Source organism: Taudactylus pleione, unplaced genomic scaffold (genome assembly GCF_031769625.1).
Source record: "Taudactylus pleione unplaced genomic scaffold, aTauple2 ptg001437l, whole genome shotgun sequence".
NCBI classification, from domain to species: domain Eukaryota; kingdom Metazoa; phylum Chordata; class Amphibia; order Anura; family Myobatrachidae; genus Taudactylus; species Taudactylus pleione.
In genome coordinates this window covers 1,121,159-1,148,110 of record NW_028285836.1, presented here as the reverse complement: position 1 = coordinate 1,148,110, position 26,952 = coordinate 1,121,159, and the positions used below count along the sequence as shown (strand labels likewise).

Genomic DNA, 26,952 nt, shown 5'->3' with positions numbered 1-26,952 from the left:
AATGGGTCAGAACTTCTTTAACATGTTGTTGATGTTTAGCCACAGAGGGTGAAAAAATCAGTATGTCATCCAGATAGACAACAACCGAAACATATAACAGATCCCGGAAAATATCATTAACGAAACTTTGAAAGACAGCAGGGGCGTTACACAATCCAAAAGGCATTACTAAATACTCGAAATGTCCATCTCTGGTATTAAAAGCGGTCTTCCATTCATCGCCAGCTCGGATACGAATGAGGTTGTAAGCCCCTCTCAGATCTAATTTAGAAAAAATGACAGAGCCCTTGACCCTATCAAACAACTCAGTAATCAGGGGAAGAGGGTTTCGATTCTTTACAGTAATGTCATTAAGGCCTCGATAATCGATACATGGTCTTAGACCACCTTCCTTCTTGCCAACTAAGAAAAACTCAGCTCCGGCAGGTGAAGTAGAGGGGCGAACGAACCCCTTTGCCAGGTTGTCCCGGATGTACTCGGTCATGGCTTGAGTCTCAGGCAAGGACAGCGGATAGGTACGACCACGAGGTGGTATCTTATCAGGTATCAATTCAATTGGACAGTCCCATTCCCTATGAGGGGGTAAGATATTTGCTTGTTGCTCAGAGAACACGTCGGCGAACATCTGATATTCCTTGGGAATGGCAGAAGAGACTAATGGAACTGTCTTTTTCACAGGACGAATTTTTGGAAGACAGGAATTCTGACAGTCCATACCCCATGACAGAATCTGCATAGAACTCCAATCAATCCTGGGATTATGTTGACGTAACCAGGGTAGACCAAGAACAATTTCTTGAGAGGCCTCTGATATCACCAGGAATTTTAAGGACTCAGAATGAAGTGCCCAAATTTGGACCAATACTGGTTGAGTCTCTTTGGTGACTATCCCGTTAGTTAGAGGGCGTCCGTCTATAGAGGTCAGAGAGATGGCATGGTTGAGAGACAAACAAGGAATCTGAAATTTATCTATGAAACTAGACGTTATGAAATTTCCGGCTGCTCCCGAGTCAAGTAGAGCAGTAGCAAAGACAGGTTTGGGTTTAAGAGCCAAGGCTAGGGTAATCGTGAAATCTTTAATTTTTGGAGACGGGTTCATAACTCCTAACTTGATGTCTCCAGGGTCAGTTAGGATTTGCCATTTCCCAGTTTACGGGGGCAGGAGATCAGCAGGTGACCGGACTCTCCGCAGTACAGACAGAGGTTCTTTTGCATTCTTCTCTGACGTTCTTCTTTGGAGAGGTGTGTATGATTCACCTGCATAGGCTCCTCTTCAGTAGGAGAAGGAATGGGTTGGGTAGAAATGGAGGGGGTAAATGACCTTTGCCGGTCAGTTCTGTTTTTTTCAGCCTGACGTTCCCTGAAGCATAGGTCAACTTTGATACACAACGAAATCATGTTGTTCAGATTAGTAGGAAGCTCTCGAGTGACTAGATCATCCTTTAGTCGGTCTGACAACCCATGCCAGAAGGCTGAGGTGAGGGCTTCCTCATTCCATTTGAGCTCTGATGCTAAAATTTGAAATTGCACGGCATATTGACTGACAGAACGGACCCCTTGTCTCAGTGTCATGATGTTTGATGATGCCGATACAGTATGCCCAGGCTCATCGAAAATCCTCCTGAAGGATGACACAAAGCCTGCGTAATTATCCAGCAGCAGATCTGAGAGCTCCCAGAGTGGGGAAGCCCATTCCAAGGCCTGGCCGGATAACAGAGAGACCATATAAGCCACTTTAGTTCTTGCAGTTAGAAAGTTGTCAGGCTGCAGGGTAAAATGTATGTCACACTGATTTAGGAATCCTCGGCAGAGTTTAGGATTGCCGTCAAATTTGCTTGGTAAAGGAAGATGTAAGCGGGGAGACGATCTGCCTCCTGTATTCCCAGACGCTGATGCGGATGTAGATGCTGGTACTTCAGGGGTAGAAAAGGAAGTTTGCAAACTATCCTGTCGCTTGGACATCTCTTGCAGAAATTGAGCCATCTGATGCTGCATGTTTTCCAGACTTTCTAAATGACCAGAAATGCATTGGAACAAATCCACTCCTGACTCCTGATCCGTGGCCGGCTCCCTGGGGCCAGTGCAAAACTAGGATTTTTAATAAGTGCTTGAGTAGACATGTAATGTGGCAGTAAATAAAAGTCCAGGAATATATAAATGTGCAGAGTTCTGTGGTGGGAGTAAAAGGGTTAATGTCCAAGTAGAAACAATTACAGCTGTCCAGGTGTGCAGGTAGTGAAACTGACAATAATCAAACCAGGTATGCAGGTAGTGAACTGAAAATAAACAAGCCAGGTATGCAGGTAGTGAACTGAAGCGCAGGATGTCAGCAGGCTCAGGCACTCAGGTATGGGCAAGGGTGATGGAGGAAGTGGGGTAGTCCAGTGGGAGCTAGGAGCTGACTGGCAGACAGAGAACTCCCTCTCAGCTAGGCTGAGATACACGATGCACTGGCAAAGAAGGAAGGCACTGACCCTTCCTAAATACCCCATGCCGTGCTGTTACTGGCCGGAGGGAACATGTGACTCACCAGGATTGGCCAGCCGCATCACATGGCCAGAAGGCAAGATGGCGGTGCCCATGCCAAATGGAACGGAGACGCCGCCAGGCCTCACCAGCGCAGAGTGACAACAGGGCCACACAACAACGCGCGCAGCCAAAGCCCCCCCGCCAGACACCAGCTCCGCCACCAGACAGCCCGCGCCACAACGACCTCGCAGGTAACACCCGCCTAGCGCCATGCTGAAATACCCTGGCCGTAACACGTGTAAAGTGAGGTTATGTGTGTGGGGGTCTAATTCATGCACAGCGGGACCACTGTTCTCATAAATGTTTCCCATAAAAACACCCTTATACATTCATAAATAGCAATTACAGTATATGACAGTAAATAAAAATATAGGTAAATTAAAGCTTTTTATTGTTTTATTTTAAGAATTTTCAGTTGGCAGTACCAAGCATCTGTATTAAGACGCAGGTACTGCGACTCCATCTACCACCGCTGGGCTGCAACATCGGTGATTGTGCTGGTGATTTTGGTGGGTCATTACAGAACTTAGGTAGCAGCGAGGCTGTGACCTGGACTGCACCGGATGCTCGGAGATGTCAGGTAATGCACCAGAAGCTGCTGCTGTAAGGACCAGGGATTGTCCGCATCCTGCTCTGTCTACCCTTCATATGTATGAGATGCTCATGGTCCATGCAGTACACCCGGTAGCTGTTGGTCTCAGGAGGGTCTGGGTCAGGCTTCCTGTATACCTCTCCGTTGGTTAAGGTATATGGTGCTCTATTTCCTACCATTTCTTTGCATTGCTGTAGTGGATTTAGAGTCAATTGTATTTATATTACATGTGCATTGTACAGTATATGATTGTTTGCTAGCTGCTGACTGATACTGTTTTTTTATTTCTATCTGTCAATTATAACTATCACTGTTATTTCTTTCTGAAGTACTTCACATTCATTGAGATTTTGTTAAGGCTGTCACATAACTTTGCAATTTTACCTTTACTTTAAGTCAAAAGATAAAGGGAAACAGGAGGGGGAGCCACCTGTGCTGGTTTCATGTAAATCATGTAACGCTTGTGTGTCCTCACAGGACATAAAGGAGGGTTTGTGTGTTGACTGTTATAAAGTGCCACCTTACCAGTCCTAGTTACCTGTTGTTGGACAAAAGCCATCTTGGGTTTCCTCTTTGTCCCAGGTTATGATTCAGGTGGTGAATCGTTTGTCTACTCCAACGATGCCTCCTTGGATGGGGTGTCCATATATATTTTCACCTCATATGCATTCCGCAATAAGGGATATTGATGGCCACTCTAGTCAGAGTATGGCACCATCTAATGTTGATAACAGACCAGTAGTGGCTAAAGCAGAATCTGATGAATCATCATGTGCATCATCAGAGGAAACTGATGATGCACATGATTCTTCAGTATCTTCTTCTGGGGAAGAGGATCAGCCATCTACTGTGGATGTCACTTCTTTGGTGAGGGTGGTTAAATCAGTTTTAGATATTGAGGATGATGAACCAGCTCATAGTAAGAAGACTCCAGTGTTTAATCACCACCAAAAGGTGGTCAAAACGGAGTTCCCTGTGTCTGAACAGCTCACAGAGCTTATTGAGGAGGCATGGGATAAGCGGATTTATGTAGATAAGAAGGTAAAATCATTGTATCCACTCCCAACTTCTGTATGTGTTAAGTGGGAGGTACCTCCTACTGTTGATGCTCATGTAACACATTTAATCAGAAATGCTATATTGACTTCCATCAGCATCTTCTCTGAGGGATTCCACAGATAAATAGATTGAAGCCTGTCTTAAGGCAATATTGTCATCATCTGGAGCTGTTACTCGTCCAGCTATTGCTGGAACCTGGGTAGCTAAGGCTGTTGAAGAAATGATTGAGGCATTGGAAAATTCTCCACCAAATGCTACCAGAGAACAGATGATGAATATCTCCCACATATGGGAAGCTGCTTCCTATCTGGGAGGCAGTGGATGCTGGAATTTTAGCTTCTAAGGCATCAGCAGCATTATCCATAGTAACACGCAAGGCCCTTTGGTTAAGAGCTTAGAAAGCTGATACAGGAGGATCAAAGAGGGTGCTGAATTTTTACCTCTTCATGGAAAGGTACTTTTTGGAGCAGAGTTGGATAACATAATTTCTACTCTGGCGGCTTCAAAGTCAGAAGGTCTGCCATCTAAGTCAAATTATAGAGCTAGGCAGGTTTCTTTTCAGTCCTCAGGGAAGAGGTAAAGTACAGACTTCTTCTAGTTTTTGTAAGTCAAAGCGACAAACTAAGATAGCTTCTAAGCCAGACAACAAGCCCTCGGCCTGATAATCCTCCTGGGGGATCCCATTGTGTGGGGCCGACTTCTTCAGTTTTCAGATTATTGGCATCATACCACTACAGATGCCTAGGTCCGAGAAGTGTTCTCTCAGGGGTATGCCTTCACTTTCAAGAGACATCCATGTCAGAAGTTTTTTGTCATGAAGCCTCCATCAGATGTTGACAAGGCCTTGGCTTTTCAGGACACCATTCACTCTCTGCTATCGCCCTATTCTGAATCTAAAAACCTTCAACAGGTTGTTTATCCATGTTCCCAAATTCTGCATGGAAACTCTCCGGTCAATTATTTTGGCTATGGAGTCGGGAGATTACATTCAGGATATTCAGGATTCATTTCTGCATATTCCAATTATCCCATCCCACCAGCAATTTTTACAATTTTCTGTCCTTCAGCAACATTACCAATTTCAGGCTCTACCCTTTGGCTTTGCTACGGCTCCCCAGGTATTTACCAAAATAATGTCAGTCATGATGGCTTATCTCAAACATCAGTGAGTCAGAATTCTGCCATATCTGGATGACCTTCTGATATTTGCATGGACTCCGGTGATTTTGCAACACCATCTTCAACTGACCATAGCCTTCCTACGGAGGCACGGCTGGATCACCAATTTGAAGAAATCATCACTTTCTCCAACACAGCAGATGGAACATCTGGGAGCATTTCTAGATTCTCAGGCACAAAGGGTGTTTCTGCCAGAGGACAAGATTGAGGCTTTATCAAAGCGGATACATATGCTGCTACGCAAATGAAGAGTATCCATTCTGTCAGCAATGCAGGTGCTGGGATCAATGGTATCGTCCTATGACATGATGGGGTATGCTCAGTTCCATACCAGGCCTCTGCAGAGGTTGATTCTCTCCAGGCGGAGTGGACAGCATCATTTATTATGGTACCAGATGATCTTTCTCACTCCAGAGGTTAGTTACTCCCTCCTGTGGTGGCTGAAAAAGGAGCATCTAAACAACATCCGTTCTGGATTCCAAATTGGGTGCTTCTCACCACAGATGCCAGTCTTCGTGGATGGGGGGCAGTGACAGGTCATCACACCTTCCAGGGGAGATGGACAAATCAAGAAAGTTGTCTGCCAATAAATATTCTGGAACTGTGAGCAGTATTCAAAGCACTTGTCAGGGCACAGGACCTGCTCCAAGGCAGGCCTTTCCATATCCAGTCCAACAATGCGACTACAGTGGAGTCACAAGGAGTTATGAGGCCATGGAGGAAGTGACACAGGTTGTCATTTGGGCAGAATGGGTATCTTCCGGCCATCTCGGCAATATAAATTACGGGATTACTCAATTGGGAAGCAGACTTCCTAAGTTGCCAGGACATACTGTACACGCCGGAGAGTGTTTCAGCTCCTGGTAAGCAAATGGGGTCTACCAGAGATAGATCTCATGGCATCATGCCACAACCACAAGGTCCCCAAGTATGGGGCCAGGTCCAAAGACCCTTCAGCAGTCTTAGTGGATGCACTGGCAGTTAGATGGGACTTCAAGTTGGCATATCTCTGTCCTCCAATTTCCCTGCTCCCAAAAGTTCTCAGGAAATTCAAGCAGGAAGGTGGAACAGTAATACTGGTGGCTCCAGCTTGGCCCAGACGTCATTGGTTCACCGACATACAGAAGTTGTTGGTAGACAGCCTGTTTCCTCTTCCTCTGTGGCAGGATCTGCGAGCTCAAAGTCCCTGCCGACATCAGGACTTACCCTGTCTGGCTTTGATGGCATGGCTCTTGAATCTTTCATCCCAAATGTGAAGGGTTTTTCCAGTTCTGTAATTCAACAATACTTACAGCATGGAAGCCTGCTTCTGCCCACATCTATTACAGTGTTTGGCATTCTTTTGGTCAATGGTGTTCTCATAAGGAATATGATCCTAAGGTGTTTAGGATTTCCAGGATACTAGCTTTCCTACAGGCAGGGTTAGACAAGGGTCTCCGCCTGGTCACTTTGAGAGTGTTTCTGCACTGTCAGTCTGGTTCCAGGAGAAGATTGCTTCATTACCAGATGTTAGAATTTTTTTCCAAGAAGTCCTGCAAGCTCAGCCTCCTTTTGTTCCAACGGTAGCCCCGTGGGACTTGTATTTGGTTCTTAAGGGGTCACAAGCTTCCCCATTTGAACCTTTAGACTCTGTAGATTTGAAGTGGTTGACAGCAAAGACACTTTGTCTTCTTGCTATATCTTCTGCTCGCAGAGTCTCAGATTTGGCAGTGCTCTCTTGTCGCTCCCCATTTTTTATTTTTCACTAGGATAAAGCTGTTCTTCGTACAAGGGAGGGTTACATTCCTAAGGTAGTGTCTCATTTTCATGTAAATTAAGAAATTGTTGTTCCAGTTTTTCAGGCTTCAAACCTTTCTGTAGGTGAAGCCTCCCTGGATGTAGTTCATGCTCTCCGTATTTATGTGGAGCATACAAACTGTGTTAGAAAATCAGATTCTATTTTTGTATTATATGGTTTTCACAAACAAGGATGGCCAGCTAATAAGCAGACTTGAGATGGCTATGCATGACTATCTCTCAGGTGTACTCACAGGCTGATCTTCCTGTCCCAAGCACAATGAAAACACATTCTACTCGGTCTGTAGGGCCATTGTGAACATTCAGTCGTAGTGCCTCTGCTGAACAATTGTGCAAGGCTGCCACGTTGTCTTCTGTCCACGCTTTTCTTTTCTTTGCCTCCCAATATGCTTCCTTTGGGTGACAAGTTCTCCTTTCTGCTCAGGAGTGTCCCCCACCCTAGGGGAACTAATTTAGGACATCCCGATGATCCCTGTGGAACCTGAAGAAGAAATATAGATAACTCCTTTTCTTCAAGGTCCATAGGGTCCACAGGGCACCCACCCTGATGCACCTTGCTTCATTGGGTGATTTTTTTTCAGTCACAGATTCCCTCATCTTCTGTAAGAGTGTTTCTGGTGTGTGATTGTTTTCCTTCTCCTCTTTCCTTCTCCTGCCTTTAGGCTTGTTAACTAAACTGAAGTCCTATGGCTAGGGGTGGGGTATATATGGAGGAGGACCCAGGGCATTCTGGGAGCCAAATCTTTAACTGTTTAATGCCTGGTCTTCCAACCATAATATCCCCCCTCCCCATGGTATACCTGTGGACCCTCGAAGAAAAGGAGTTAACTAGGTACTGTAAGTCTAAAATAACTATATTTTCTGTGTTTTCAAAATATTTTATTCTTCCACAACCACTAGTTTTTTTTTCCATTTATTTCTATTATTTTGTTGCTATAGTTGGGACATTTTAGGTCTCTGTGCACCATTGGTATTAAGATCAATCCTCCCAGCTAATGTAATAATCAGACCACAGTGCTGGTGGCTAAATGCAGGCTCAAGCCCAGATCCCTTCACTTGCCTAGTCCATATGCCACTGAGAAGAGGAACTCTGTAATTGGTCCCATGATTAGTGACTTTCCATGTGTTGTTAGACGAAAAGCTAAACTCTATTACTGTTCCCAGTGATATCACAGTACTGTTCCTATGGCAGGGTGGGCGTGTCGCGGCGAAAAGGAGGAGTGACCTGGAGCATACCGCATCAATTAATGGCATTGTGAAGCAGGGGGCAGGACTATGATGACACAATTCTGCGCTTGCCTGCCGTTCCTTAGTTCCTAACCCTCCCCCTAGTGCCTAACCCTAACTTTGGGATGCCAGCGGTTGGGATGCCTGCATCGGGATTCTGACAGGTGTCGGGATTCCGGCACCGTTATTCTAGGCATCGGCATCCCATGTGCTGGGATTTTGACCGTATACCCATAGGACATGCTTGCCTACCCTCCCGATTCGTCCGGAAGCATCACGAACCGGGTGTCAAAATCCCGGCACATGGGATGCCGGCGCCTAGAATAACGGCGCCGGAATCCTGAAACCTGTCAGAATACCAATGCAGGCATCCTGAATGCTGGCATCCCAAAGTTAGGGTTAGGCACTAGGGGGAGGGTTAGGATCTAAGGGGAGGGATAAGTTTGGGGTGCAGGGGGGGGTTAGGTTTAGGCAGTAAGGTGGAGGTTAGGTTTAGGCATCGGGGAGGGAGGGGTAGGGAGAGGGGAAGGGTTAGGATACCTACTGACAGGTATCGGTATCCTAACCCCACCTGGATCCCGAGCACCGGCATCCCATACCCAACCCGTTCCTACACCCTGTAGTAACAGTACAGATTTATATGGCCATCACACACTTCAAAAGCCTGCTTTAAACCACAATACATTTATATTTAAATAATCTCTAATCTTATTTGCAAATGGCTACCGGATAACTTCTGAGGCAAAGGGGTAGTTACCATAAGCCACAACAATTTTCTTAGGATGTACATTTCTTTCTTATGTTAGCATTGCTTCCTCACCCTTGGATTGTTCAAAATCTGTAACATCTTCTTTTTTCCCCTTTGATTTCTTGCTTTCCATTTGATTCTTTGGCTCTTTGACTTCTAATTTCTGCTTTGAAGTCTAGTCACAAAAGGAAATATAGTCAGAATCTAGATGAATTATAATTTACAGTCACTTGACATTTATTTGAACAACGTGCTAAGGGGGTTGGAGCAGATCATTGTATAACTATCTACTAAAGGGACCAGGCATACTGTATGCCTGGTTACCTTAGTGTCTGCCGTCTGCTCTTGGTCTTCCTCCACTTGCCCCACAACCTCACTGCTTCCATACTTATCCAGTCCTGCTTCCATACTTACCCAGTGGCAGGTTCCTCCTCCTTTCCTGGCTCCTCCTAGGCTAATGCAGGCCATACATTTAAGGACCGAGTCTTCATTCTGCCAATCTGATTAGGTGACCAAACCATTAATCGACGGACATCAATGATCAGAAATGTGTCGGGGAACCTGCAAAATACAGCATGTTGAAAATTTCAGACTCGCCGATTCTGATCATTGATGGGTCAGAATTGGGGAATTGGAATTGTCCAACATGTTGGATTTCACAGATGCCCCGACCCAGGCATTGATAGAATTGGGTATTGCCCCAATAACTGCCTGACGTATGGGCCCCATAAGGACTGTCCCATCTCCTAGCTTTAGGGCAAGTGGATGTTGGAGATGGGACAAACCTTATACAATTAGATGAGCAAACATAAGTCTCCCAGAGAAGTGTAATGCCCTCTCTTGAGCGTTTTGCATAAGCCACGCAGTCCGGCACTAGGCCCCATGGTAAATGGGGGCAAAGCCTTTCTGGGTGTTTGTAGACTTGGAACCCCCAGAGATGAAGAAAGCAGCATATGAGGAAATAATCAAATAAACAAGCCAAGGACATGAGGGGAGGAGGTCCTGGGCTTCATTTGGTGTTGCAGTACATGAGGGAGAGCATGTGACAGGGGATAACCCCAGTACAGGGAGAATGTGTAACAGGCCAAAGGATATTAATTCATATGAGAGAAGGGAAAGTGCTGACCAGAGGCAGCAAGGCTGCATAGTACTGCATGTGCGAGAAGCAGGAGCGGAAAGACTAATTAGTCCACGTGTGCCTGCAGATGGTGAGCAGAGGAGGCTGATAAGGCAATGCTAGTGGATGTGTGGAACCAAAGGCAATGCTAGTGGATGTGTGGAGCCACTTTACCCAGAAGAATCTGGTGTGTGATACTAAGTTTATACCAGTCTGTAACTTGTGTGGAACTGTAATTACAACTACAGTTAAGACTGGTGCTGTAGAGGAAGTATAACTAATATTTTGCAACCGTTAAGCTTTAAGTATAAAGCATTTACCGTCAGCTACAAGTATTGCGCTGGTGGAAGTTGGCGAAGTAGCTCTTGTAACCATTATATTGATTGTGCTGGTGGATATGGAGCAGTGTAAGTAAAGTTTCTTGTTCTTTCAAGATGGTCTGGGGCCCAATTTCCTTTAGAACTGCACTGCACTGCCATTTATGTAACTGTGTACACCTTAAATATTACTGTATATCTGCATGTGCGGAGACCCTTGGGTCATCGGCACCCACACCCAAGAGCTAGCCACTTCCAGGAAGAAGTGTATGTCCAGACTGCAGGGTATTTTCTAGACAACAGGAAAATAAATAATTTTTTTGCAATAATTTTTTTTTTTAAAACAGGAAAAGACTCAAAAGAGGTTTTCCTTTGGCTTAGACAGCTCAAACACAGCAGAATATCTTTTTGGACAGATAATCTTGAAATCAACACTGTTTTTGCCCTCATACACAAGCGACAAACAATATATTGTAATGATAGATTTCCTAGAGAAAAAAATATGCAGATTCGCTTTAACAAACAATCAAGAGCCTGTGTTATTTTTTACAGCACCACACTCAGTAGCCTGTTTGTTTGCAGTGTGTGTGACAAACAAACATACGCTGACAATGATGCCTGCAGTCACCCTTCGCACATCCACTGTATCTACCTACTCTTCAACTACAACTCTTTGTGCCCTGATGGCATCCTAACGGTGCCCACAACCCACAGTCCCACAACCACTCCCTCTACTCTCCTGTGTGAAATTGTGCCTGATCACGAGGGAGGGTTATTTTATTTATATACAATCCAAAACACGCAAGATTCCATTCCTGGAAAAAGACATTTTGCCTTGTTCTGAGATCCGACTTTGGTGGGAAGACCCGAGCCTAGACTTGGATTCACTCAGAACCCCTAAGTTTTGGTGTATTCAGTTTTCACAAAAACCAAACCGCTCATCTCTACTTGAAACACCCACCATTGCAAATCCAAACATCTGCATACAAAGACAGCATCGGTCAGAGATCATTTGATGTTAGCAGTCCTGAGTAACTCAATGGTCACGCAGAATGGTCACGTGAACTCACAAACCGAAGCAGGGGTGTATCTATAATGGGTACAGGGTGTGCGGGGCACACGGGCCCCTGGGTCCAGGAGGGACCTGCACAGCACACCCTGCACTCATAATATTACTTACCTCTCCGGACTTCCACATCGATGCGGGAGTCCGGCACTGTAAAAACAACTGGAAAATGGCTGCCACGGTCATTTTCCCATCGTTTGCGCATGCGCAGTACAGGGAGAATGGCCGCCGTGGCCATTTTCCCAATGACCTGTGCATACTCTATAAATCCAGAGCTGGCCGCGCACAGCTCAGTGCGCTGCTGGCCACCGACCAGAGAGGAGGGGGCCCGTGTCGGAAACTGCACACGGGCTCCCTCTGCCCTGAACTGAAGCCATATTTCTTGCATACAGGAATGCAGATGCAGTTTGTAACACCACCGAAACGGTCACGACATGCCTGCATGTTTAGCCGATACTCCCCGTTACCAAATACCAGCTGACTTTCAAGCACACTTCGAATAAAAACTTGCAATCGACTACGGTAATGTACCTTGACGCATGCATACTGTGTTGGCATTTATCTGTGTGCAGGTGTTGATTATTATTATTATTATTATTATAATAATTTATTTATATGGTGCCACAAGTGTTCCGCAGCACCTTACAAAGTACTAGAACTAATAAGTGAACAAGAAACAAGTAACTTACAGTACATTACAGTGCAGGACAAGGACACGATTTATATACATTGCTGCAATAGCGATTAAAGCACTCACAATAAGCAGCCGGAGTTGGCAGTCACGTGTTAGGTGCCCTAATGGGGAGTAAAGAGTAGAAGAACATGTAAAGAGAAGCACATGAGGGACGACGTCCCTGCTCTTGAGAGCTTACATTCAAGGGGAGGGGCAGACAGACAGGCGTGACACAGAAGGGGAAGATAGGGAGGAAAGAGCATGAGGTGGATTAGAATGAGTGCTGGAAGGCCTTGATGAAGTAGTGGGTCTTGAGCGCCCGTTTGAAGATTTGTAGAGAGGTGGAGAGTCTGATAGGGAGAGCATTCCAAAGGTGGGGAGCAGCATGGGCAAAGTCTTGATGGGAGTGGGAGGAAGTTGGCAAGAGAGGCGGCATGCATTTGTTGAGCGAAGTGGATGGGCGGGAGTGTGAAGAGAGAGAAAGTCAGAAATGTATGTGGGAGAGGATTTGGTGAGGGCTTTGTAGGTGAGTGTAAGAACCTTGAATTGGCATCTGAAAGGAAAGGGGATCCAGTGTAGGGCTTGAAGGAGAGGGGAAGCAGATGTAGAACGTCTGGAGAGGAAGATGAGCCGAGCAGCAGCATTGAGAACCGATTGTAGTGGAGAGAGGTGAGAGACTGGGAGGCCAGCTAAGAGAAGGTTACAGTAGTCCACTCTGGAGATGACCAGTGAGTGGATGAGGGTTTTAGTGGCATCCTGGGTGAGGAAGGGTCTAATCCTGGAGATATTTTTTAGGTGGAAATGGCAGGACTGCGAGAGGTGCTGAATGTGTGGTTTAAAGGAGAGGGAAGAGTCTAGGATAACTCCAAGACAGCGCACTTTGGGGCTAGAGGAGATAGTTGTGCCATCAATAGATAATGAAATTGTGGGAAGTGATGTAGTGGAAGAGGGTGGGAAGATGATCAGCTCAGTCTTAGACATGTTAAGATTAAGAAAGCGCTGGAACATCCATGAAGAGACAGCATAGAGACAGTTGGAGATACGGGTGAGGAGCGTGGGGGAGAGCTCAGGGATGGAAAGATAAATTTGAGTATCATCAGCATAGAGATGATATTGGAGGCCAAAGGAATTAATGAGTTCACTTAAAGAGGACATATATAGGGAGAAAAGGAGAGGTCCAAGTACAGAACCTTGGGAAACTCCTATTGTTAGTGGAAGTGGGGGTGAAGAGGAGTCATGAGAGGACATAGAGAAGGAACGATCAGAGTGGTAGGAGGAAAGCCAGGAGAGAGCAGTGCCATGTAAACCAAGAGAGTAAAGGATTTGCAGGAGGAGAGGGTGGTCTACAGTGTCAAATGCAGCAGAAAGGTCAAGGAGAATGAGAGTAGTAGCCCTTGGATTTGGCAGCAAGGAGGTCATTGCTGACTTTCGTGAGGGCAGTTTCAGTGAAGTGGAGAGAACGGAAGCCAGATTGAAATGAGTCAAGGAGGGAGTGGGAGGAAAGAAAGGTGGTAAGGCGGTTGTAGACAATACGCTCAAGGAGTTTGGAAGCAAAAGGGAGAAGAGAGATGGGTTGTTCATTGGAAAGTATGTTAGGATCAAGGGTAGGTTTTTTAAGAATGGGGAAACAAGGGCATGTTTAAATGCAGAAGGGACAGTGCCAGATGATAGGGAGAGATTAAGGAAGTGAGCAAGATGGGAACAGGCAGAAGGAGACAGGTAGGAGAGGAGACGGGAAGGGATAGGGTCAAGAGGGGAGGTGGAACGAAGGGAGAACTGGATGAGGGCCATGACTTCCCCTCCACAAACAGGGGAGAAGGATGTCAGAGTTGGTGAGACAGAAGGGGAGGGGTGGTCAGGGAAAGGTGGGGGAGGAGTGCTGAGGGTCTGATGGGATATGATGTCCTCAATTTTAGATGTAAGGTAGGTGGCAAAGTCAAGAGCAGAGAGCGAGGAGGGGAGGTGAGGAGGGGAAGGGCAGAGGAGGGAGTTGAAAGTGGCAAAGAGACACAGTGATTTTGAGGAGTGGGAGGAGATGAGGTACTTGAAATATGTATGTTTGGAGAGAGACAGGGCAGCACTGTAGGAAGAGAGAATAAATTTGAAATGGAGGAAGTCAGCCTTAGAGCGTGATTTTCTCCACTGACGCTCTGCAATTCTTGAACACTTTTGCAGGTATCTGGTGCATTTGGAATGCCAGGGTTGTGGTGTGGATCTGTGAGAGTGAGTAGTTATTGCTGGAGCAAGAGAGTCAAGAGCAGAAGTAAGGGAGAAATTGTACAGGAAAGAAGAGAGAGAGAGTCCAGCAGGGAGGAAAAAGCAACAGTGTCAATAGCCTCAATATTATGCTTAGTAATGGTAGCCTTAGGAGGTGAAGGAGAGAGGTATAGGTTCAAAGAGAGAAGGTGATGGTCAAAGAGGGAGAATGGGGAATTGGAGTAATCAGAAATATCACAACGGTGAGTAAAGACCAGGTCAAGTGAGTGCCTACTCACATGGGAGGGTGATGAGGTCCATTGGGTGAGACCAAATGAAGAGGTGAGGGTAAGGAGTTTAGCTGCAGAGGATTCTGTGGGAATGTCAATAGGAATATTAAAATCACCTAGGATAATGGAGGGAAGATCTGAGGAAAGAAAGTGAGGGAGCCAGGAAGCGAAGTTGTCAAGGAATTTGGAGGGAGAGCCAGGGGGATGGTAAATGACAGCTACTCTGAGGTTTACTGGTTGGAAGAGGCGTATAGCATGAACCTCAAATGTGGGGTATGTAAGGGATGGTTCAGAGGGTATTAGCTGGTAGGAATAACTGGTGGATAGAAGGACCCCAACACCACCACCATGGCGACCCCCATGCCGGGGGGTGTGGGAGAAGGCAAGGCCCCCAGAGGATAGAGCAGCAGGAGAAGTGGTGTCAGAGGGTGAGTTCCAGGTTTCAGTAATGGCTAGGAGATTTAGGGAGTTGGAGTTGAATAGGTCTTGGGTGGGGACCAGTTTATTACAGACTGACCTGGCATTCCAGAGAGCGCAGGATAGAGAGATAGCATTTGTGGGGGAGATGTGAATAAGATTATCTGGGTTGCTGTAATGTGGAGGTAAGATTAATTTGGGGGACCGATATGAATAGAGTTTAGTGATGGTGCGGGCACCCGAGCTAGAAAGGAGGTGGGCAGGGAGGGAGATGTGGATGGCAGTGGGGTGAAGTGACAGGGAGAGGAGTGTAGGAGGAGGGTTTGGTGGTGGGGTAGTAGGACAGGGGGGGGTAGAACAGGAAGAAAGTGGAGTAATGGGAGAGGAGGGAAGAGTAGGCAGACTGAGGGGGGGAGAAGGGGAGGAGATAAGGGGGAAAGGATAAAGATGGAAGCAGGGGGCAGAACAGAGGATTAGGTAGAGACTGAGTGAAGAAGGGAATTGACGAAAACCTTGTCATGGTGTTTATAAGTAAACAAGAGGAATGAATTTGGAAATGTAAATGAAATATGAATGCAAGAGATTTGTAGAAATGCAAGTGAAAGAACAGTGATGGTAAATATGTATGCAGCTTAACAAGTTTGTTATAGGGAGGATTAAAAGTGGGGATCTAATGTGTGCAGAATTTGAAAAATAACGCTGATTGTAAGCAGATAGAGGGTGTGAGGCTAGTCAGGAGAGCTAAGATAAAGGACAGTGGGTCTCATTTAGACCCGCTCGCGAGCGCTGTACGCTCGCAAGTGGGTCGATGGTGCCCAAGTGCGCATGCGCGAGACCTGGCGAGCGTCGGGGAAGCCGTCGCTTGGGGTCTCGCACCAAAGGGGGCATGCTGTCGATGGTGAGTGACAGCACGCCCCCTTTGTTGGGCGTGCCGGAGGCGTTGCTGCCCAGACGGAGGCGTTCAAATGGGAAAGCCTACTGTCTGGGGCCGGCCCCACTGACATCACTAGTGATGTCAGTGGGAGTGATTTTGGCTCTGATAGAGCCAAAATCACTCAAGGGCTTGCGGCAACGAGACCCTACCGCAGGGTCTCGTTGGAAGACCGATGGTCGCGATGGTCTTGACCATCGCACCCATCATCATGGACGCTCGCATAAGCTGTGGGTGGTAACCCACAGCTATGCGAGCGTCCAAGAGGCCGCTCCAATTTTAGGTAGCCCGGCCCTGATTCAGAGCGAGCGCTCTGGTCAGAGCGTCCGGCTCTGAATCAGGCCCAGTGTTTCAAAGTGGAAAGATATAAACTGACATGGGAACAAGTATGATAAACATTGAGATGTATGTGAGAATCAGAAGGCCAGCATTATAAATAGCAGTAGAAGTGTTCTTGCCGTGACTGCACAGGGAGTCCAGTTGTAGCCTGAATCTTTAGACCGTCGAGGTTTGTTAGTTGATGGAACTTTTTGTCCTTCTGTTTTTCCTCAGTTTAACGCTACAGTTTTGCACTTAAAAAACACAGCACTTTGAAAAACTGCACCATCCAGCCAGGCTTCCCAGCCAAACTACTGACACTTATACAGGGATGCAGGCAAGTGTGGACACTAATTAATGAAAACCCCCAATTGGCCATCCGAAGAAAGCTAGCAATAAAGATGGCTTAAGTCAACAAGGAACACATACCAAACATCTAAGGATAGAAATAAATCAAGCCTTCACTTCAGTCAATAGACTGAGAGAATCCTTATAACAATTTAACTATTACAAATCATAAGGCATTAGAAACAATAGCATAAGAATTCAGTAAAGAATAAGCTAGTTACCTATAAGTATAATGAATAAAGCAGGCACAGGAGGTGGAATACTCTGCAGTCAAATTCAGTTACCTATAAGTATAATTAATAAAGCAGGCACAGGAGGTGGAACTCTCTGCAGTCAAATTCAGTTACTTATATGTATGATAATGCAGAGTTGTGTAGGCACACAACAGTGGATGTCTCAAACTTGGAACAGCCCAGTTACCAAACCAGTGGTGTTGGTTTATTGAGAGATGGTACAGCAATTCTCACTGTTACATCTACACTGGTGATGGAGCGGAGCTTTACCGAAGTGGGGTTCTATACAGTTTACCAGCCGGTGAGTGTTCGCTGCTTGTGGATAGAGGAGCAGGATGGATGGAACAGCTTTATAGCAGGTAAATAACCTGGTCTCTCGTAGGAGCTAAGTAGGAGACAACTGTTTCCCAACATGTCGCTCTTACACAGTAAAGACAAGATGGTCCCTGCACATGCTCAGTAGTGACCTTGGTGGCCATCTTGGAACAGGGTATGATGCTTCCCTGGAGAAAAGGAAGACTGGACTCTACACAGTAGAGCACTCATCTTTCAACACAGTGCAACTCAGAAGCATGTACAGACGGCCGATAAATAATCACTCAACTGTGAAAACATCACCAAAGCGTACAACTCTGAATTATGCCCTACAGTATGTGTGGTTTCTACAGGACAAATAAACACACTCTTTTAGAAGCTTTGTTAGGTATAATTAAAAAATGGACATTGAAAACTATATGGAGGCATGGATAATTAATCGTTCTGACTCCTGACTTTAATACCGACTGGGCTACGAATTTGAAACTTCTAACAGTGGGCCTGATCGCTATTGCGCTAGTTTACGGAGATGGACGAGTATTGTGTACTGCGCATGCGTATGCATCGCAGTGTGCATGCGCGAGTTAGCATTGCGATCGCTCTGCATTCATCTATGCAGATACAAAGCCATAGCAGACAGAGGGACAGGACATTTGGGGGGGTGACGGGGATGTGATTGGAGAAATGCAGGCGTGCCAGTCCGTTACAGGGGCGTGCATAAATTAGCCACTGCGACGGCATATGCAGCTTGTGTACTCACTGCGTGCAATGAGGTTAGCACTTCTGAGTAAGGTCAGATCTGTTGTAATCGTGCGTGAGGGACTGATGTTACCGATGTTACTTGATGTTACTGATGTAAACGCCGGACTACTAGGTATTACAGATGTGCGAAAGCGGTAGTGGTAGTCTCTATGCTGGCTTTAGGCGTCTCTATTATTGCTTTACGATTGCAGACATTAGCATATTTTCGCAGGAGACCTGCGTGCGTAATCGCAGCTGCGATTGCAATAGCGATCCAAATGAATCCGGCCCAGTGACAATATTACTTTATAAAAATAACAGACAATATTGCACAGTATATCTATATGCAACATACCTGCGAATTATAAATATATATATATATTATATATATATACATACTAGCTGGGATACCTGGCATTGCCCGGGTTGAAGACTGGACCATCTGACAGTCTTCTGCTGGACTGCATGCATGATTGTAGACCCGTACTGCACATGGGCGCTAGAGATGTGCACTGACCCCCGTGTTTTGGTTTTGGATATGGATCTCCCCTGGTTTTGGATCTGGATTGGTTTTGCCAAAACCTTCCCTCCGTGTTTTGTTTTTCGGTTTTGGATCTGGATTTTCTTAAAAATTCATAAAAACAGCTAAAATCACATAAAATGGGCCTGTTTTTGTTCCTACAGTATTAGTAACCTCAATAACATTTATTTCCAGTAATTTCCAATCAATTTTGACCACCTCACAATCTTGCTTTTTTCATCTAGTTAAGGCAAAAAAGGTTGCATCCAGCTAGCTGGCTGACTAAGCTAAGCGATACAGTGGGTAGCACTAACATGTGGCAGTTCAGCTTCCAATTTCCAACACAGATACAGTGTGTTATACAGTGTGGGTTGGATACACCAATAGTGCACTTACTGTGTCGGCAGAGCTGGTTTGCTAATGGTTTGCAGTGTCCTCAGTGCAGGGTACCGGCGTTGTCAGCAGAGCAGGGGTGCCAGCGGTGTCTTTATTGCAGGTTTGCTGGCTGTGTCTGCAGTGCATGGGGTTGCTGATGGTGTCCTCAGTACATGGAATGGCAGTGTGGAAGTGATGGCAGTGTCCTCAGTGTAGGGTACTGGCGGTGTCAGCAGAGTGGGGGTGCCAGCGGTACCCTCAGTGCAGGGGTGTTCTCAATGCAGGGTGCCGGCGGTGTCGGCAGCATGGGGGAGCCAGTGGTGTCAGCAGCAGGGCTGCCGGTGGTGTCAGCAGTGGGGGTGCCGACAGCTGGTGTGTCGGCAGCGGGGGGTGCCGGAAACAAGTGTGTCGGCAACGGGAACCGGTGCCATCTTCTTTTTTCCCTGCATTCAACTACTCAGAACCCTTGGGACAACCCCCCCTCCCCCAAGACCACATCAACAAAAGAAAAGAGCCAAAATTACCTCAGAACACCCCGAAAAAGTACTTTCATTTTAGGGGCGAAAAAGTAAAAAGTGGGGGGATAAGCGTAAAACTAGCGAAAAAGACTTCTTGGGGGTCTGCAAGGATGGGTCAGGTGTTTTTGGAATTGCAGGTGTATGTAGCTGGTGCGTTTTTGACCTTTTTTAAAAGTTCACTTTAGAAACATTAAAATATGCTAGCACCCATTTTCAAGTACCCCAAATTTGGCTGGACTACTTATTTTCACCAAAAAGTACTGTCTTATGCCATTCTTCACCACTTTTGCAAAGACGCTAATAAGAAGCAATTTAAACTACTTAAGTACCCCCAAATACTTTTATTAGGGCTATTAGTACACATCTACATTGATTCTCTATGTTAGTGCATCTTTTTATGGGGTACAGACTGATTTCCCCAATTCTGACAGTACTTTCCGCCTGTTCCGCATTCGCCGCTTTCCCTTTTCGCTTATTTAGGAATTGAACAGGGATAAAAGCGAGGACGCGCGCATAAAGTTTCCGCCTCTGAAACAGGCGAAGGAGGCGGAAAGTCGGACAGGCAAAACTTTTCTGACTTTTCGCCTCTAATTGAATACGGGCCTATGTCTAGCAGGGATTCCATCAGGGGAGGATGCCAGGACTGAAGTCCCGTTCCCAGACAGAAGGTCTGCAATCAATCTCCCCTGCTGTTTGTAATATCCATATGCTAATCTTTGCCATGATCAGACATTGTGGATTGATTATGCTGTCTGCCACAGTCTGAATGTATCGAGTGGTATCTGCTCATGAGCCTGCCAGAGTGTGACAGTGTGTGTATGAAGCCAGCCCCTCAGCCCCAGAGCCTGTGTAATTTAAGAGTGTCCCGGTTTTATGGGGTTGTGTGACAGTGTGTGGCCGTGACAAAGTTCAAACCTGGGCAAAAACCTAATCCTGGTCAAACTACACCATGTCAAAATTGGTGGAGCTAGGTACAAATCTCTGGCCGTGCATAAAGGACAGAAAGACACACACACACTTTCTCACTTTTTATATAGATATATGTCAGGCTTGCCTACCCTCCCGATTTTGCCTGGAGCCTCCCGAAAATCTCGGCCCCCCCGGAAAGGCAGGCAAGCCTCCCGGCAGCCGCCGATTCCCCCCAACCTCCCCGCGATTACTAGTTAAACCTCTGCAGTGGAGGGGGCTGGTGACGAGATTCACATTTTGGCCCCGCCCCCTGCTCCACAATGCCTGTATTATCGGCATTGTGTAGCGGGGACAGGGCCAAAATGATGCGATCGAGTGGCCCCGCCCGCACCACGCCCACAAATGTCCGTCACCCGCCCGGCCACTCCCCTTTGTCCTGGCCACGCCCCCCATCCTGCAGCGTATGATATATGTATTGTATTGTGGCTGTCGGCATTTTAAGTTTTAACCGTTGAGATTCCGGCGTTGGTATTGCGGCTGCTGGCATTCTGTGCACTGGGAACGCGTATTTAACTCATATATCTATCTAGAAAGCGAGAACGTGTGTGTGTGTGTCTGTCTGTCTGTACTTTATGCACGGCCAGAGATTTGTACACACATACAGTATTCAGATATTTTAATGTTTCTTTAGAATTATGGGCCATGATTCAGAGTTGTATGCTAATGCTCCAGCAGCTGCAATTTACGCAGCTGTGGATGTGCAAAATATACAGCAGTGGCTGAGACTTGTACTGAAATGCCCACCTGAGCCATTGCAGCTGTCCACAACTGCATACACATATGCATCATCGGACGCAGATCATGCAAACACTGATTCCTTCAATGAGCATATGATCACTCAGATTGGCTGCTGTAACCGAGACACAAGAGCCATGTTTCTTGCGTTTAGGATCGCAAACGCAGGATGTGACATGCCCTCGAAATGGTCGAGACACAACTGCATTTGTAGCTAACACTCCCCATCGCCTCCCACAAATGCTTTTTACCTGTCAATCACAAATAAAGACTTGCTGAGTGCGACTATGGTAATGCCACTTCACGTATGTGCAATGCGACTCAGATGCATGCGCAGTGGGAAAAAAAATCACTCCATTCATGAAAACATCAATGTACAACTCTGAATCTGTATAATCTATCCAAACAATTCTTCATAATTTCTATAGTGTCACAGATTGCAGCCATCTTACCATGATGAGGCTGCTGCTTCTGAGTCCAGAATTTGTGCTCCCTCCACTAGGGCCATTGACAGGTACTCAGTGTATGTTCCACCCACAGTTCCAGGTGGCTGGTACGAAATATTGGCCGGACGCATGTGCAGAAGGGCACAGCCAATGCCAGTCCGAACCCATTTTCCTTTGCCTACCCTTTTGGATTATCTGCTACTGGAAACTTGTCTGCCTCTGTTCCCTTAAACTGTTTCTTTTGGATACCTGTTGCCTGCTACTTCAAAATCTTACAGATTTCTTGTGTACTTAACAGGGCCGGATTAAGAGGGGGGCGACAGGGGCGGTCTTCCCTGGGCTCCCACACACAGAGGGGCCCCCACACATGGTCGGTGTGACCCTGCCGAGAACAAGTGTCCAGTGGCACCTGTTCCCGGATTGAGGCTCACTGCCACGGCTCTGTGATACTGTATGCAGCAGCAGAGTCAGTGCTGTTGCATACAGCGCAGAGTGGCTCCCGAGTCCTCTCATCGGCGTCACGTGACACATTACGTCCGTGATGCTGATGAGGGGAATAGGGAGCAAATCAGCCGGGAGGTCACACCATCACTCTGGTAAGTAATCAGCGGCAAAGCAGTAGGCTCTGGGTGGCTAGGGGAAGGGGGCGGCAGGCTCCGTGTAACTAAGAGGTGTTTGTGCCTGTGTAGGCTCTGTGTGGCTAGGGGGAAGGGGTGGGGGTGGCTTTGTAGGCTCCGTGTGGCTTGATGGGGCCCCCACAATTTAGTTGCCCTGGGGCTCCCACAAGCCTTAATCCGGCTCTGGTACTTAACCCTGGACCGTTTGTGAGTCTTCTATGTAAATATCTCATAGGTTAGCAACATTCTATGCAGTTTTCACATTGTTTGCTCACTGCGATTCCACAGAATTCTGAACATCTACCATGGGATTCTTTCTTATGCTGGCCATACACGCTACAATTATCGGGGCGATCCACCGGATATCGGCGGATCGCCCTGATAATTGTAGCATGTAGGGGGGCGACCGAGGGTTAAATATTGCTCGGTCGGGCATGCCGGATTGTCCAGCATGCCCGTCCGATGCGATATTTCCCGTTAAACTGTCGCCCGCATCGGGCAGTGTATGCCCAGCCGCGGCCGACAGACAGACATCTCCTGTGTTCCTTACTACGGAAGGAACAGGGAAATGTCTCCTCCCCCGGGGGCAGAGCGCAGATGTCTGCCGAATACACTGTGAGAGAAATCTCACAGTGTATGCCGGCGACATCTGCGGCTGGCAGCCGGCCAGATAAAATGTCTGTTGGTCTGACAGGCATTTTATCTGGCCGTGTATGCCCAGCATTAGCTTTATTTAAGTATCAATATATTCTGTAACAGAACAATCTGTGCAAAATAAAACATGGATCCCACAGAGGCTCCAAACAAAGGAACTGAGGTGGCCCTTGCTCAGACAGTGCAGGCCTTACAGGCACAGCATGCAGCTCTACAAACTAATCTGAATGAAAATTATGCTCAGCAACCTCAAGGACTTTCACAATCAGAGCCACTTGCTACCCCTGCTGAGCCACCTAGAATATTTGATGGGAACAGGGCTAATTATAGGCAGTTTATGTCTCAGTGAATTATACTATCTCAGATGCCCCCCTGCACATAACATAATGATGACCTGGAAGTTGAAATAACTCTTACACTGTTGAAAGGATAGATTTCGCACAGACCACACCATGGCCCTCATTCAGAGGCGGTCGCTAGAAGTGATCACTCTCTCTGAATGAGGGCGGCTGCATCTTTTTTTTAGTGCGGCCTCCTGTTACCACCCGCAGCTTAGCGACTGGCCAGGGTGATGGTCGCGAAGGTCAAGACCATCGTGACCATCGGGGCTTGCGACGAGACCCGAAGGTTGGGTCTTGGCAACCGCAAGCCCGAGGGAGCTTCCTGCTATGATCGAGCAGGAAACTCCCCTCTGACATCACTGCTAATGTCAGTGCGGCCACCCACAAAACGGCAAGCGTTCCGTCAGGAATGCCTCCGTTTGTGTAGCCACCCCCCTGCCCCGCCTACAAAAAGGGCCGAGCCGTCGATCAACATCAACAGCCGGCCCTTTTGTAGTGAGCTCTGGAGCGAGAGAGTGTCTCCCTCGCTCCGGGGCTTGCGTACGCGCAGTGCGGCCGCTGCGCGTGCGCAGGACCAAAACATCAAGCCGGTTGCGAGCACTCAACGCTTGCGACCAGGTCTGAATGAGGTCCCATATTTGGAGAGACAAAATCAAATATTAAATTCTCCGTGCCTAGAACCATCGGATCTCCAGCACTGATGGCAGAACCATCGACCATCGGTGGTAAACCAAAAACACTGCAATGTTCCCTTGCTCTCATTATGTAAGTAAGTAAGTAAGTAAGTAGGCAGAAGTGATATTTGTACTATTATCAGAATGCACATTACAATTTCTGCAATATGTTGCTGAATGAACATCATAAACAGAATAGCGGTGTGCACCAGTGTTCTCTGAAATAGGTACATTCGTGCTCAAAACAATGGGATGTGCTGCTGTATATTTCCAGTTGATAAATCAATGCCAGATTGTGGTGTGACTTAATGAACATTAAAAGCAAGAGCTATAGCCCTTTGGTTAGTGTGTGATTTCACCTGATCTTGCAGCTGTGCACTTTGTAAAGTGCATGGGTAACATTAGGTGTAAAAGTACTGCCTACTTTTCTGTAAATGACCAAACAACGAATATAAACATCTATGGCTATTTTAAATCCATAAAGTAGAAATATAAGAAAATGCACAGGATAAAGTTTAATGGTGATAGAAGCCAACTCCTAGCGTCATTACAATTTATCCTGTGTGTTTTTTTGTCTTTTAAAGGAATTGGCAAATTCCTTGTTGGTTGTGTTATGTCGATAAAATAGAAAGAGAAATGTTAATTTGGCATTTTTTGTAACATTTATCAAAAACACTAATCTGTTAAAGTGTAAAGAATAACTAATGATAGTGTTCAACTATTAATTGCTATACAATATGGCTCAAATAATAGTTACATTTGGGATTTAAGTGCCTTGTATATCAAGATTACTGCAAAACTTCAAAGGAGGTTTTTAAATTACATTTTTGTCACATCCTCTTGTAGGGTTATGTATGTATGAGATAATTGTTTGTTTTAGTATAAATATGTTTGGTGGAATTGTAGATTTAATGTGGGCAGTCTTTAAACACTCTAATGATGACCTCTAAGTATGTTTACTTTGAGTTAATCTAGCAAACCTTTGTAATATAATAGTAGCAGAATATATAATTCACACATGATTTAACATATATCATAGACTGTGAAACATTTGGCGGAACAAATATGTCCAGGTTGTTGCTGTGTCTTCTACGTTTTGTGGTGAAAAGTAATACTATTAGTAGTAATATTCTAACTCGTCACTTTAACACCACAAAAACATTACATAAATTAACAAAAAAACAAATTACTACTATTTTTCCTCCACATGCAATATGAATTCCAGTATGGTAATATTGATTTTTAAATATAATTTGTTTATAACTTAACTATTAGCTGTATTAGGAATTGACTGATGAATGAAGATTTTGTTTCTCACCTTGTTGCTTGCCATGTTTAGCTGTGTCCTGGTTCGTTTATCACATGATATTCTGGTCCCCTATATCCCTCATAGAGTTGTCACTTAATAAACAGAACCTGACCTCTTTCATACCAGCATGCAAACATGCTAATTACAGATTATGTTAGATCACTAATCTTCCCATGCCATCTGTCATTGTGTCATCGCGAAAGAGGGGGGAGGCAGTTTCATCGTTATACAATTGCTACTTATTTATACCGTTATGGGATATTGGAATTTTATGTTTTCTAGGTTAAAGTTTTTTTCTCTAACATGTGCAAAATGCACCAAATTAGGGTGAATTGTCCAGTGAACGAACAGTTAAGAAAATTATCTTGCTTAAGCTGATAATATACGTAGCGGATACTACATAAATTCAATTTTGAGATGTGTACCATCATCACTACTATGTATACATTTTTGAAGACATTGTGGTTTAAAGATTGTAGTAATAGTTCGAATTTTACTACCAAAATCAGGAAAGGTGCAGAAATTACCAGTGATTGAACACACAAAGCCAGCAAATGAACATACACGACCAGTAAATGAACAATGTAACTTTCTTCATTATAACAAAGGAAACAGGTCAAGTTACTTTGGTGGTATGTTAAATCGAAGCATAAGCTTACTACAAGTAGATTACTAACAATTGAAATAAAAGATACTTTGATGTTTAAATGCTAGTAAAAAATAATACCTTGGCCTAAATTTATGATTGGTGGTTCGGAAACTGTCAGTGAGGCATCTTCTTCCTATCATGATGATGTAAGCCCTTCTCATGCAGAGTCTAGAAGAAATGTCAAAAAAATTAAAACCACTAAGGCAGTAGAACAAACTGTGTGTTCAGAAATGTCACAAATCCCTTAGGAGAGTCTAATGATGCCCACACACATAGCGATATTTTACCCGATCTGGCCGATTCCGGCACATTGGAACGACAGATCGTGTAAAATATGGCCAAATTGAGAGTAAATTGTGAATCCCCACTCACGATCATGATGCGATGCGCGGCCCCGCTGGTCGCACATCGCATCTTCAGATCTGCCGTGCAGTAGGGCAGATCTGACAATCTAGGACCCGATGCACTGTGAAAGTCTGGATGCAGGAGAGATCGTATGAAGATTGGACACCAAATCGTGTGGAGATCGTGTGCTGAGCTGCCGGGGAGAGTTTCAAGGGAAATCGTACACATCGGCTGATCGTGTACAGATCGCAAGCGGGTCAATGGTCCTTCACTGTGCATGCGCGAGACCCGGCCAGCGACGTGCGCTCCGTCGCTACGGGTCTCGCACCAAAACGGGGCGGCTGTTGATTTTGATTGAAAGCTCGCCCCGTTTTGGAGGCGGGAAGGGGGGGTGGCGGGCCAAAAGGAGGCGTTGCCGAAGGAACACCTGCCATTTGGGGGCGGCCTCAGTAGTGAGCTTCTGGCTCTATTAGAACCGGAAGCTCACTGGGGCTTGCGATGCACGAGACCCTACCACAAGGGTGTCGTCGCAAGCCCGATGGTTGCGATGGTCGTGACCATCACCTGGTTGCTCGCAAAAGCTGTGGGAGGTCACCCACAGCTTAGCGAGTGGCCAGGAGGCCGGCTCACAAAAAAAAATGCTGCACTGCGTCCGCCTCTGAATCAGGCCCAGCATCCGACATTAATGCTGTGAGTTTTAGCCAGTT

The 26,952-nt window shown here is 46.0% G+C and overlaps 1 protein-coding gene across 1 annotated transcript in view; it reads right to left on the bottom strand.

The window, feature by feature from the left end:
- Positions 1–25,332, bottom strand: part of TULP1 (TUB like protein 1) — a 169,548-nt gene extending 144,216 nt beyond the window's left edge. Inside the window, exons 1-2 of the mRNA XM_088463721.1 lie at positions 25,261–25,332; positions 9,204–9,306 (exon numbers count right to left, since the gene is read on the bottom strand). Coding sequence (XP_088319847.1) covers positions 9,204–9,306; positions 25,261–25,275 — 118 coding nt within the window. The 5' untranslated portion in view covers positions 25,276–25,332. The remainder of the gene's footprint in view (positions 1–9,203; positions 9,307–25,260) is intronic.
- Positions 25,333–26,952: the final 1,620 nt, after the last annotated feature.